This window comes from Leopardus geoffroyi, chromosome B1 (assembly GCF_018350155.1).
Source record: "Leopardus geoffroyi isolate Oge1 chromosome B1, O.geoffroyi_Oge1_pat1.0, whole genome shotgun sequence".
NCBI classification, from domain to species: Eukaryota; Metazoa; Chordata; class Mammalia; order Carnivora; family Felidae; genus Leopardus; species Leopardus geoffroyi.
This window is the reverse complement of record NC_059327.1, coordinates 87,667,885-87,681,967: the sequence shown is the minus strand read 5'-3', so window position 1 is coordinate 87,681,967 and position 14,083 is coordinate 87,667,885. Positions and strand designations below refer to the sequence as shown.

Here is a 14,083-nt window from a genome sequence, read left to right as displayed (position 1 = left end):
TAAAGACTTAAACGTAAATCTTGAGGCCATAAAACTCCTAGAAGAAAACAATAAAAAATAATTCTTGACATTGGTTTTTGGCAATAGTTTTATTGCCAAAAGTAGAGTGACAAAAGCATATTAAACATGTGGAGCTCCATTAAGACAAAAAAGCTTCTGCACCACATAAGCAATAATCAACAAAATGTAAAGGCAACTTGTGAAATAGGAGAAAGTGTTTGTAAACCATATATTTGGTAAGGGGCTAATATCCAAAATATGTAAGGAACTCCTATAAATAGCAAAAAAAAAAAAATCCATTTTAATATCCATTTTTAAAATGGGCAGAGTACCTGAATAGACATTTTCCAAAAAGATACACAAATGGCTGATGGGTACATGAAAATGTGCTCATCATTCATCATCAGGGAAATGCAGATCAAAACCACAATGAGATACCACCTCACACCTGTTAACGAATTGTTTTTTTCAAAGGGACAAGAAATAACAAGTATTGGTGAGGATGTGGACAAAGTCCTTGCACACTATTGGTAGGGATGTAAATTGGTACAGTCACTATGGAAAACAGTGTAGAGATTCCTCAAAAAAAAAAAAAAAAAATAGAACTATAATATGATCCAGCAACCCCACTTCTGGATATAACCGAAGGAGATGAAATCAGAATCTCAAAGAGATAGCTACACAACCTGGTTCATTACAGCACTACTCACAATTGTTAAGACATAAAAACAACCTAAGCGCCTGATGGCAAATGAATGGATAATGAACATGTATAGTTGAAATTTGCTAAGAGAGTAAATCTTAACAGTTGTCACTGCGAAAAAGGTGGTAACTATGTGAGGTGATGGATGTGATTCCTAATGTTAATGTGATAATCATTTTCACAATATATACATATATCACAACATCACATTATATACATTAAACTTATACAATATTATTTGTTAATTATATCTTAATGAAGCTAGGGTGGGAGGGATATCAGATAACTCCCTGTTTTCCATGTAAGCGTTTTTAAAATGATATCAAATAATGTTTATTTCTCTAATTCTTTTTTTTTTTTAATTTTTTTTTCAACGTTTATTCATTTTTGGGACAGAGAGAGACAGAGCATGAACGGGGGAGGGGCAGAGAGAGAGGGAGACACAGAATCGGAAACAGGCTCCAGGCTCTGAGCCATCAGCCCAGAGCCTGATGCGGGGCTCGAACTCACGGACCGCGAGATCGTGACCTGGCTGAAGTCGGACGCCTAACCGACTGCACCACCCAGACACCCCATATTTCTCTAATTCTTTAAACAAAATTCAGGTTATCTTGCCAGGAAAGTCACTTGTCATACATTGTGAATTATGAAGAGTAGAAAAAACTAAAAATTCATTCTATTTATATAGAACCAGGAAAAAATTGAAGTAATTTACTTCATTGGCATTTTTCATATTAAAACATTACATTCAAATGAAGAATTTTTTTTTCTTCTAAGATAGTAACTCTGTTTAATAATATGTCATGCAAGGTATTTTTTTTTAATATTTTCATTTGGACAACAAAAATACATTTTAGAAATTATCACTAGGTTAAAAAACTATAGCACCAGAAAAATATTTCTCAAAAAAAAAAAAATCAGATTGTCCTTGAGATAAATGTTGGTGAGCACTCAGCAATGTGGGTCGGATGTAATCTAACTTGGAGGAGAGGAAGGAAAACATGCTAAGGAGAGAAAACAATAAAATTTCTGGAAAAAAAAAAGATTTCCTGTATTTGTTGCTTATGTAATTCCTGCAAAGTACATGTCTCAAGCTTATTATTTGGCGATATAAACTAATTGGATAGAATATAATAATAATAATAAAAAAGAAGCAGGGGCGCCTGGGTGGCTCAGTCAGTTGGGCCTCCAACTTCAGTTCAGGTCACGATCTCACCTCTCCTGAGTTCGAGCCCCGCACTAGGCTCTGTGCTAACAGCTCAGAGCCTGGAGCCTGCTTCAGATTCTGTCTCCATCTCTCTGCCCCTTCCCTGCTCGTGCTCTTCTCTCTCTCTCTCTCTTTCTCAAATATGAAAAAAATAAAATGAAAAGAAGTAAATGGAAATGATTTTTTACTATTTGAAATGATTCTTCTCAGGGATTTTAGGAGAGGATAAGATTTGAAACTTTGGTAAACTTGAACGCTCATATTATAAGTGAATTTCATTTGTCTCTGCCATCTCCATTATACTGGGTAAAAACCAAAATCTTGAACATTGACAAATAAGTCCTCCACAATTACTTCTCTCTTAGAGGTGCATTATTGATGTCTCCGTGCTCTGGTTGCACTGGTCTTGCTTTTATTTCTTTAAACAAGCCCTACTTTTTCTGGCTCAGGCCCTTTATCACGCAGTTTGCTTTGCCTACAACATTCCACATCCAGCCTCCACTTCACCTGGTTACCGCTCATCCATCCTTCTATATCATTTCATGCTGCATCTTCAGGAAAGCCTTCCCAACGTCCTAGGACTAGATCACATCTGGGTATACTGTTTATGGCACCCGAGGCCCTAATGTTATCAATACATTTGAACGATTAGGAGAAAAAAGTAGCGCCCCAACTTCATGAAGCAGACGCAATACAAACTGCTAACCGTTTTCTATCTCTAGCACCCCTTACCCATGATATGGCTGGGGAGGTGCTTCTGCTTTCACTACTTCCTTAAGCAAGAAATTCTGAAAGAAACGTAGCAATGTGGGAGTAAGAAGTAAGCGTAAGTTTAAGGCAGAATCCAGAAAATGAAACAAATCTTTATGGTGTCTTTAGCTTTTAGGAAATGGAAGGAATGATGATCATAACATGTTGTTGTATAATTACAATGTTAATTACTGTGACAAAAGCAAGATTTTCTTACAAGAAAAATTAAAGTGAGAGGAAAATAACTGGCTTGCTCACACTTTTCTAGGGTTATACTCATTTATACTTAGTTATTTTATTATAGCCAGAGGGTATTTCAATTTTTGTAGTCTTTAACCTGAATTAACAACTTTGAAGTCCTGCTTCACATCTTTCAGAGATTAATAAATCTTCAAAGCTTAAGTTTTAAAAGGTAATGAATCCTAATTACATTTTTTGTTTCTGAATTCTTTCAAACATCAAACATTTTTTGAAAGCATTATCCCATGCCTGCTGGTGACCAGGTGTTCTTAGGCTTAAGACTATAAAAACAACAAGATGGCTATGAAGACTTGATTGTCAAAGTCAGAGCTCTAGGAAGTCTGCAAATATAATCTTTAGGGCATGTGGAGGCAAAAGCAATAGTAGTTATCCATGGCTCACCCACCCCATCCCAGCTTACGTAATGCTTATTACAGCTTATAAAGATCTCAAATCTTTATAAGTTAGACATAGGCTACAAATTCAAGTAGAAAAATTTTAGATGTGTTTCAGCAGCAAAAGTCTTTGTGAATCTAAACCAGTATATGTAACAGCCTAATGAGCGTTTAAAAGCAAATTATTATACATTATGTATTCTCTCAATTTTCCATATATTTTATTAAACATATATCCAGTCATATTCATTAATTTTAAAGTAAGTACATCTACATATCCCATAGGTTATATTTCTTTTCAAAATTGTTTAAATTTAACAGGCGCCAAAGTTATTAGTTTAATATTTTTATTGTTTTCCCAAAGCATTTCACCAGGGAAAATGTTACTCAATCTCCTGTGTCTACTTCAAAGAGAGTTTTGGTCATCAGAAATTTAGGTTCCTTTTGCTCTACATTTCTGAGCATTTTTTAGGTTATTATTATGAAAATAGAAACACATAAATATATATATATATATATATATATAATTGAAAATATAAAAGCCTAAATGTCTTTTCATAGGAAAAGTTTGTAGTATAGGTCATTTCACTGTTTATTTCCTCCATCAAGACTCACTTACATGAACTGGGGGTGGAACAGGGGGAGAAGAGAGAAGAAGAGAGAATGGGAGGGGAGAGGAGGAGATGATGAGATGGGAGAAGAGTGGAAGAGGGGACAGAGACTGAACCTCTCTAGTTTTCTTACATTCTGAAGTTAAGGTATTCCATAGAAATATTCTTTCCATAGAATCTAATGGATTACTTAAATTTAGAGGTAATAAAAAATGCATTTAAGAAAAGCTTATCATGAAACCTAATGAATAAAAGTTGTTCATTCATTCATTCACTGAATATATTAATTTAATTAACATTGAATACCTATTATGCTTTAGTCAGTGAAAGACAAAAAAACCACACACACACACACACACACACACACACACACACACACACCATTTCAAATTTAGGCAGAGAAGGGAGTCAAGTCTATTGTTTACACTGGTGTAATGAGTTCTACAAAAAAGGCGCATCCAAGATGGTGGAGGTATTCTGGGATCAGTCTTGGGGAAGGTTTCTGGAAGAGGTGACTTTTGGACTCAGTCTTGAACATTGGATAGAAATTTGCTATGTGGGAAGCAGAAGATAGGAATGGGGGAGGAAAATATAATTCCTGTAAGAATCCACAGTATGTCGAATGAAATAATAGCATCTTTTTGTTGCTGTTGCTGTTAAACTACTGATAAAACATTTAATATGGCTGCAGAGAATGTTAGAAGTGGTCATTTGTAGCTGGAGAAAGAAGGGTGGAAGATTATGGAAAGTCCTGCACTGTGCAGAGGCTTTTGGATTTTATCCAGCCAGAAAAATAAATACGTAAATGTGAAACCATGGAAGACTTTTAATATATTTGTGTTTCAGAAAGAACATCCTGGGGCAATCAGAGTCAATGATTGATAAATTCAACCATTAAAATGAAAGCCTTCAATTTATTGGGATGTATACTGCTTTAAAATTAAAAAAAAAAAAAGCAAAGCAGGACTTTTATTATTCAAACTATACAATGTTTATTTCATTTCCATTTAAAATATTTTCAAGTAAAAATATGGACAAAAATACATATATGAAGGTTGAAGCAACTAGAAGCATGACAGGTATGCATATACATAAATACAATTGAAATTAAATTCATTGCAAAATTGAGTGACATCATATTGCACCAAAATTTATTCCATCCAAAACACATGTGTCAAGACATGTTTCTACCAGATGAAAGCACTCTTATTTCATAGTATCTTACCACTTATACAAATAGCCCATAAACATCATCTGGCAGTGTGATTGCTGCAGCAGAACTCTCCCCAGAGGGAAATCATTAAACTATAGAAAAATCCATTTTATTTCACATATGATGCTTATATGATGGCATAGGCATCAGTGCCAGAGAACCTTAAGCAACACAACACAATTCACACATGAAAGTCCCTTTACACCATTTATATTTTTATATCAAATATCTAAATAAATCAGTACTCCTAATATGGCTGGAATACAGATGCAGAAAAGGAATTTTGTTATTTAAGAATTTATAAATATAAGACGTTGTATAAAATTTGTATAAAAGATGCACAAACCCCTCTACCAAGTTTTATCATCATAACGCCAGAGTGAAGAAACCCCACCACAGAGGAGGACCATTTAGGATACTGAGGCTCATTCTTCCTCAGCTGGATTTCTCTGTTCTTGTACTTTAGATCACCAGACCAAACCCTGTTCCCCCTGCCCCTTACTTAAGGGAATGGTACAAGGTCATGACAGATGAATTCCAGATTCAAGTTAAGGGATAGAGCTGGTCTGTAAATTACAATTTAAGCATAGATCAAAGAGATGGCTGCCAGCACAACCCTCCAGAGTACTCTACCATTTTTCACTGGGCTAATTGATTCCATGAGTGCAAATTATTGATGCTTGCCATAGAATGTCAGAGGCATTTAAATACATTCATATCCAGTACCTAATAATGTGTTGATACAAACATACCAACACACATATTTTCTACCCCTTGATAATTGAAGAAGAAGTCACCGTTACTAGGTCAGATTTTAACACGAAGCTCACTAAACCCATTTCCTATAAAGTAAATACAGATACACATACAATAAGAAGATGCAAAAAATTCATCATGAAATGAATTCTGAGTCAATAACTAAACACTATCTCTACCAGTGCATCACTACCATCTAATCCATTCTACGATAAGTAGAAAAAAATAAGTTCTATGAAATCTAGGGTCAAATCTTCGTCAGAAAAGTAGGACAAATTAAGTTCGCCAAGCATTCAGTACGAGAGGCCATTTGTCTTGCCTTTTTCTGACTTGTACTTATTATAAAACCACAGGTAGCCAACAGCATTAGTAAAACACAACTACATGTCTGCTCACCAATTTGGCACAGAGAGAAGACACTATATTTCATGATACTAAGCAATGCGCTTTTAACACAACTGATGCGTACATTTGCAAAGTTCTCAAAATGTTGAGGGTACCACTGAAAACTCATTACTATTGTATTGCAACCCATCTACAAAGAAATAGAAACTTGAGGCCCATGCCTGTGTTCAAAATAACATTGGCCCCAAATATCCTAAAAGAGTAAAGCCATATCTCACTCTCTGTACATGGATAGTGTCAAAAGAAGAATCTGGTTTTCAAGATGTAAGAATCAAAAAGTTTAGATCCAGATTTACAGCATTAGTAATAATCCTAAAGGGAAACTATTAGGTAAAAAACTTCTCCAGGGAGAGGATAAAAAAAAAATACAAGACTACTTAAATTTTTTGGAGGATTCTTGTGGTTTGTGTAATAATCCTAGATATATATTGTTCTTTTGCTTCCAAAGCAATTCAAAAGTGCTATATGGTAGTGTTTGAAATCATTAAAACACGCAGTTTCATGTAGATCACCTCTATTCTGTGAAAAGCATACATTCATTTGAAACAATGTTTTATTTCCCCAAAGCATTATTTTACTTGAATATAATATTTCTTTATATTGCATTAGTCAGTATATGGAAATTTGGAATGAAGGAGAAATTCTATGGAAAAAATAAATCAGAAATCCTTTGAAATAAGACAGTTCAAACCTAGAACCAGGGAACCACATTGCATTGCCTCCAGGTGTGATTACAAATGAGCTTCTGAGCAAGTGCTGAAGACGGTTAATTAGTAGGATAAGTGAGGTCTATCTTCACAATCCTCATGCAAGTCAGATCCCTCACAACCCAACCAATTATACAGATGCAACACCCAAAAGCCTAATGTTTTCCCACAAGACTCTGTGCAAAATACACTGTCGCCCAAGGTGCTCAAAATACAGTCACTTCTGCAAAAGACGTAACTGTGCATTAGTCTTTTTTGTTTCTCTAGCGTTTGGCATGACCTTTAGAGGCTTCAAGAGGTAATAAGGACTCGGCAAGCAAGTCTGCTAACCAATAAATTAGTTCACTTGAAAGTCATGCTTTGAAAAAAGTCAGTAGTGTGTATGTTGAGGGAAAAACAAGTATGTTCACTTTCAAACCAGTGCACCCATCTGCATGGCTCTCAGATGCCTACTGCTCCACAGTTTTCTTGAGAGATTTATACCATAAATGTACCCTTGATCCAAGTAGTTGAAATACACACATGTAACAGATAACTATTTCATATAACTACCTCCCAGTGATATTTTAAAGCCAATGGTAACAAAGAGATGAGAAATGAGGACTTCCGGAATGTAAGCCACGTGGTAGTTTCACACTAAGGATATCTAGGTAATTGTATAAATTCAAATTAAGACTCACTCCCATCAAAAGGATATCATGCCAAAATGTGACAAAATAAAGGGAATCATTGATCCATTAAAAAAAACCCAGAATGATTCAAAAATATCAAGCTAATATCCTTAGGAAGTTCTAAAGAAGGACAATATCTCACAACATGGAAACCTGGAGAACTTTCTGTGAGACCATGATTTATGCGTTTGTGACTTTGTATAGGATCTAAATATAGGCCAAACATTTTTTAGAAACCAAATAATTTGAAAATGCAACAAAAAGAAGCAAGGATTATCTTCAAAAATTGGCTCTTAAAATACCTTTTTAAGTGCATTAATAATACTACCTAGAGGTTACACTTTTAGGTATTATATATATTGATACATGTAAAATACTGTTTATGAGAAAACAAACCTAAAATACACTTATAGGTAATCAATTCTTTTACCTTATATGTAAAGTATGTAAACAGAAGCTGTCAAGATGACTCGTTATCTACTCTATATCCACCACAAGCTTCTTGCCAGTTACACAATGTCATACTTTAATTCCTGACTTTGAATTGTTAGCAAGTAAAATGCGACTCTGTAAACATCATCAGCACCAACATACAGCATATCATGTAGGGTAAAATGAAGCAAGATTACATTTAAGTAAAATCAGTCTTTTACTCATCTGCACTCAAATCCCAAATCTCTCGAGAGTTCTTTCCTAAGAAAGAGAGTTACAATGAAAACCCCACTCATTGTTTTTCTACCACTCAGAACTGAAACGTAAAAAAAATGTCAAAAATGAACTCCCTCCATTTATATCAAGTAATATATATTATGAGAAACTCATTTGTAGTTTTATATATAGATACTTAAATTAACTCAAAACTTTATTTAAAAACATTCTATAAACGGCCCATGTTTATTTCTAACAGAAAAAATAATGGAAGTTATTTTACCTTACTCACAGGGCAGATATTGTAGGGCCAGAAATGTATATACTATTTCTGATCTCCGTCAAGAAAATTAATGAGAAATTCTTAATGCAAAATTAGGTACAGACTTGAAAGGGGCATGTCTAAGTGAGGGCACTGAAGCTACATCCCATTAGCTACTCGGGATATCCACCTTTCCACAACAATTAACATCCAACAGTTCTCTGACTCTGCTGCACAATAAATTACACCAAAATATCATCACTTCCAGTCACGTGCTGTCATTTCCTGCTACTCTGACGTTCAGTATTCTATCTTTTCATAACCTATACCTCAATTGTAAGAAATCCACTATCGATCAAAGATGCCCCCTTTCTTGGTTAGCACTACATTCATCTATAAATAGAGAGAAAATAATGAGTTTCCTGATGACTGATTACAGTTCATAAAAAATTATGTTAAGTAATTATACTCGTGTTAACCATCTGTTAATCTATCAAATAGCAACTGAGGAAACAATTCTACTAGACACATAAAATAATCCCGAAATTTGTTTCAAGGTACATATTTTAGTGTTCAAGAAACCGCTATGCATTGCTAATGTAACCTAAGAACCTGTCCTACTTTTGTGCCAGCAGGGATGGGGCAGATACAGTATAAACACATGTGTGTATTTGTGCATGTGCACACTTAACATTTATGTTCGGTATGGAGTCTGCCATCTTTTCTATTCCAAGTCTTTAATCTCCTAGAGACAAGAACAAGGTCTACTTCTAGGTAACCTAATCATTTACAATAGTACAGTTTTCTTCATTTGATCAAAGAAAAATCTCGGGAAAATAATCCAACATTTTTAAAAATGAGTCAAAAACATTTACTGAAATATTCAATATATGTAAGGAGAATCAGTCCATTTTTTAATCAAACTGTTTTAGTTTTAGAAGTCTTTACTAGATCTGTTTAATTCATAATGAAATACTTGAGACTATGTTCTCTAAAGAGTATACATTTGAAAGAGAGTATATTAGTTGTCAAACTGTATGGGCCACTTTGACTTTTTGCGTTATAATAAATTCATAATATGTATATAAACATTTGAATATCCACACTGGTATGAGTATGTTGCATATAATGGTTTATATATAATTCTCTCTATATATAATTTTAAATATATGAGAAAGAAAATTTTATTTACCACAAATAAAAATATACATTTTAGTGTGCAGGTGAGTTTTCAACTAGAATTGGCTTGATGTGATACCATCTGAATAATAATTAATGAATATCAATTTGCTGATTTCGGAAACCTTGCATCTTGCTGTGATGTATCCTAACAGTAAGCTGAAGAACAACTTAATCTTCATCACTTTTAAAAAAACTACTGGCTGACTTTCTCTGTGGTTAAAATGTTATGACGGTAGCATTAGAAATTTAACAATGCAAAAATCAGTTTTGAAAATGATGGAAAAAATAATGAATATGTATCCTAGTCAGTTTGTATAATGTTATACTAAAAAAAATTTTTTAAAAAGATACACAAAATGAGACCTATATGCCACGGTAAGATATAGGCACATTATTCTCAAGAATAATCAAGAACTACACAAACCTCTCCATGAGATTTTATCAGTTTTCTTTTCATTAGGGAAAAAAAAATCTCAAGAAGAGTTTAGTTTATATATATGGGCCTAAACTGTAAAAAAAAAAAAAAATAATAATAATAATAATAAAGGAAAATAAAGAAAATGTGTTTTTACCTCAGTAACAATATAGTGGGGAGAGATACAGACAAATAGATACAGGAAGCAGAGACTACAGATCAAAATTTGAAAACCATATGGTAAGAGAAGAAGGAAGGAATTTTTATGAATTCACTTAGAGACCCAAACACAGGTTTGGCTGAAAAAAAAAAAATGTCCATCTTGGATGTGTATTAAATGTTATCAAGAGCAAAAATTGAAATTAGTGAATTGGAACTGCCTCGTATTATAAATCATAATTTCTACTTTGGTCAATTGTTTATGAACTATCAGCTCTTGATTATCTTAATCAGTGTAATTCTTTCCAAAATTGTCACTTTTAAAATTAAAGGATAAACATACTCAGGTATGATGGACTACTTGATCTTGGTTGTATGTAAATAATAATTTATGCTTTCTACCATTATTTGACACTTATTTGAAAATTCCACAATATTTTCCAAACTTAGCATTAAAACACCTGTCTGAATACACACACACACACACACACACACACACACACACTTTCACCTTTCAGTGAATTTGTTATCAGTTATCTCTTTTGCAAGTTGAATGATAATTAAGGTGAGGAAATTACTGACAAAGTTGAGATAAAGAATGGGAAATTTTTAGAAACATCAGTTGTAAAACTTATTTAACTGTGACATTTTCTTCCTCAATTTTTATGTAAATATATGCCTTTTCCTAATTAATCTGGACAGTTATATCTGAAGAGATATCTTAACAGAATATAAAATATATAAAGGAAATGTATAAACTGTCAAAATTTATCACCATGTAAAAATAACTATGAAATTTTAAAAAAAATGTTCATAATTACTAACACTGCATATAGATGGGATTATAGTGTTGGACATAATATTTTGGGTATTTTCTTTCTTGGTGATTTCTGTCTTTCATGGACATGGCAATTTGAAGATTCAAAAATGCACATGTTTAGATATGTTATCAAGGGGCAAATTATTAGCAAAACAAGTGACTGTGCTTAAGATGATTTAATACCAAACTGAGTATTGCTTAGTATTAATACCAAACTGGTATTTAATACCAAACTGAGTATTGCTAAGAAAGATGCTACATCCTTTCCTGATCAAATGGGCTGCCATGAAAATAAAGTGGCCCATAACCATGGAGCTTCCTGATAATGAGTGAAAACACCCTAACATCATCAATTATCAATAATTTTTAGACATAATTCCTGGATTTTTCTCATGAACAATAGTCCCTAGAAGCTCTTTAATGTATTCATTAAAATTGGGCATATCGCCCCTGCCCTTTGTTCAAAATGCTCTGGGTATAATTCATTACAAGATGGTATCTAAGTTAGTATCTATGGGGAAGCAATACAATGCTGATGTGAAATAAATTTCTTCCTTTGCTTGGTCCATAATGATGATGCATGCCTTTTATCCCCCAGAAGAATAGAAAACACTTTTCACAGTATAGTCAACTACAGTATGCAAAAACTGTCTGTTATAGATCCCATATATACAGAAAACATCTTGGTGTTCAGTTTGAAGGTTCTTAGCCATATGTTATAAAGACCACTGAAGTAATGTTTCATGCAGTAGTCTTTTTCCTCTAACTTCATATAGGTATCAGGGATTCAAAGATCATGTGAGCTCATGGAAGGCTTGCATATCCACTTTCTATAACTACATGGAGTTATAACTAAATTTCTTAGAAACCAGTTTGAATACACTAAAAGATACGAATAGAAATAACTGATTCCTTTAGTCCATCACCAAAGTTGAAATCTTCTGGATTTTCATAAAATGAAGTGAAGATCCACATTTTGTTTCAGCCCTTTGGGCAGAAACAAGGCCAAGCGCAGATTGCCAAGATTTCAAATGCATTAATTCATAATTTATGACAATCTTCTTCTGGTACAACTTCCAGTATTATTTGTAATGTTCTGGTTATTCTGTCTACAAAGAAATAAAGAAGAGAAATGAAAAATGTACAGAAATCAGAAATGTATAAAAACAGCAACATGAGAATTATTTGGGGTTGAATACTGAAAATACACAACCGCCTATTTCACAGAGCGCTTTCAAGAATTATTTACTTCATTAGAATCCCATCATGCTCAATTAATTTATTTGTCACTTCTGCAACTTCCCATGATGGCTTCTCGGCAAGAATACATTAATATTTTGTATTCAAATAGGAACTTTAATTCATAGACCAGGAAGCCGAAAATATTTTGAGGCAACAGAAGGAAGATATAAATAAACATTCAAAACTACACTTCATATTCGGTTTAAAATTGTTTTGTTGTTTTAGTACCTGTGAGATTACAACCAATTCCTCAGCAAAATCAAACTGACTCATACTGTAATGTCCAGTCTTAAACTTGTAGACTATTACTGAGTAAAACATCTTATGTCTCAGGGCTTTATTACTTCATCTGCAGAATGAGGGATTTGGGAGTGCCATCAGCAGCACGGAGGGCTAGGGAGTCCTAACACTTGCCTCTACACACACACACACACACACACACACACACACACACGCACACATGCACATACGCACGCATGCACGCAAACTGAAAAGACCCAAGAACAATAAATAAACAGCTACAAACTGAAGAAAACACCACCTCAGGGAGATTTCCAAACAACAAAGAAAAAGGAACAAAAGCGTGGCAGAGCTCAAAAATTGATGTCTACATAGAAATGTAGAGAAAGCATTTTGCCTGTATCACCCCATCCCCAGTCAGAAGCTGGAGGACCCCAGTAAGTCTCATCCTGTGAATGCAGCTTTTGCTACTGAGGTCTCCCACAGTCCTCAGTGATGCTGGTCCCAGTTGATGCAGCATCCTAGAGTGCCCCCACTCCCCATCTGCTCCCTGAACTGGGGCTGCTGAGGTGAGACTTGCCTTTGCGGGCTTTGGCTGTTGATGTACCTACCCCGCTGTCAAGCATTGGGTGCCACGGCACAGCACCATGCACTAAACTGGAACTGCCACTTTTCTTGGCCCACTCCAGCCCCAGAATGGGGTTTTATCCCATCATTACTCAGGCAAGCTCCCCTCCATTAAGCCCCAACCTCAGAGTCCCTAGCTACTTTTTGGCGATCATTATTGGGACTGTGCTATTGTAGCCCTGAGCCCTCCCCTCACAACTCGCCCAGGTCAAGACTCTGAACTGTCACTGCTGCTCAGAGACGGACTCTTACTGTCCTGCCCCCTGCCCCCAGGTTCCAGGTCCTGGCTCTGATTCATCATTGCCAGGGGCACTGCCACTACCCTAAGTGTCACTCACTTCCTGTGTCCCAAGTCACACTTTGGCTACCATTACTGGGGCTGTTACACTATTGCTCTGAGAACTCCCATCCCAGGACTCTGAACTGTCATTGCCAAGATGGGCATTTGCTTCCCTGACCCCTGTCCTGTGGGTTCCAGGTCACAGTTCTGACCTATCATTGCTAGCGGCACTGCTACTACCCTGGGCCCCTCCCCTCAAGCTTCAAGGCAGAGCTCTGATCCATCACTGCTGGGACAAGGCTACCGCTGCCCTTAACCCTACCCCCCAGGTCTCTGGTTGTAGTTCTGAAATATCATTGCCAAGGCAGTGTTGCTACTGCTCTGTGCCCAGATCCCTGGGTCCCAACATGTGCCTTTAACAGACCACTACCAGAGTTATGCTGTTGCTATTGTGAGTGCACTGGTGCCAGAGTTGAGATTTTCACCACATCCTCAGGCTGTGCTACTACCGCACTTTGCCCCTCTGGGCCCAAGCCACCACTGCACTCTG

The 14,083-nt window shown here is 35.4% G+C and overlaps 1 protein-coding gene across 1 annotated transcript in view; it reads right to left on the bottom strand.

Annotated features, from left to right (window-relative positions):
* Positions 1 to 4,873: 4,873 nt before the first annotated feature.
* The window catches only part of SLC7A11 (solute carrier family 7 member 11), an 81,832-nt gene continuing 72,622 nt past the window's right edge, over positions 4,874 to 14,083 (bottom strand). Inside the window, exon 12 of the mRNA XM_045467419.1 lies at positions 4,874 to 12,253. Within this exon, the coding sequence (XP_045323375.1) occupies positions 12,186 to 12,253 (68 nt within the window). The 3' untranslated portion in view covers positions 4,874 to 12,185. The remainder of the gene's footprint in view (positions 12,254 to 14,083) is intronic.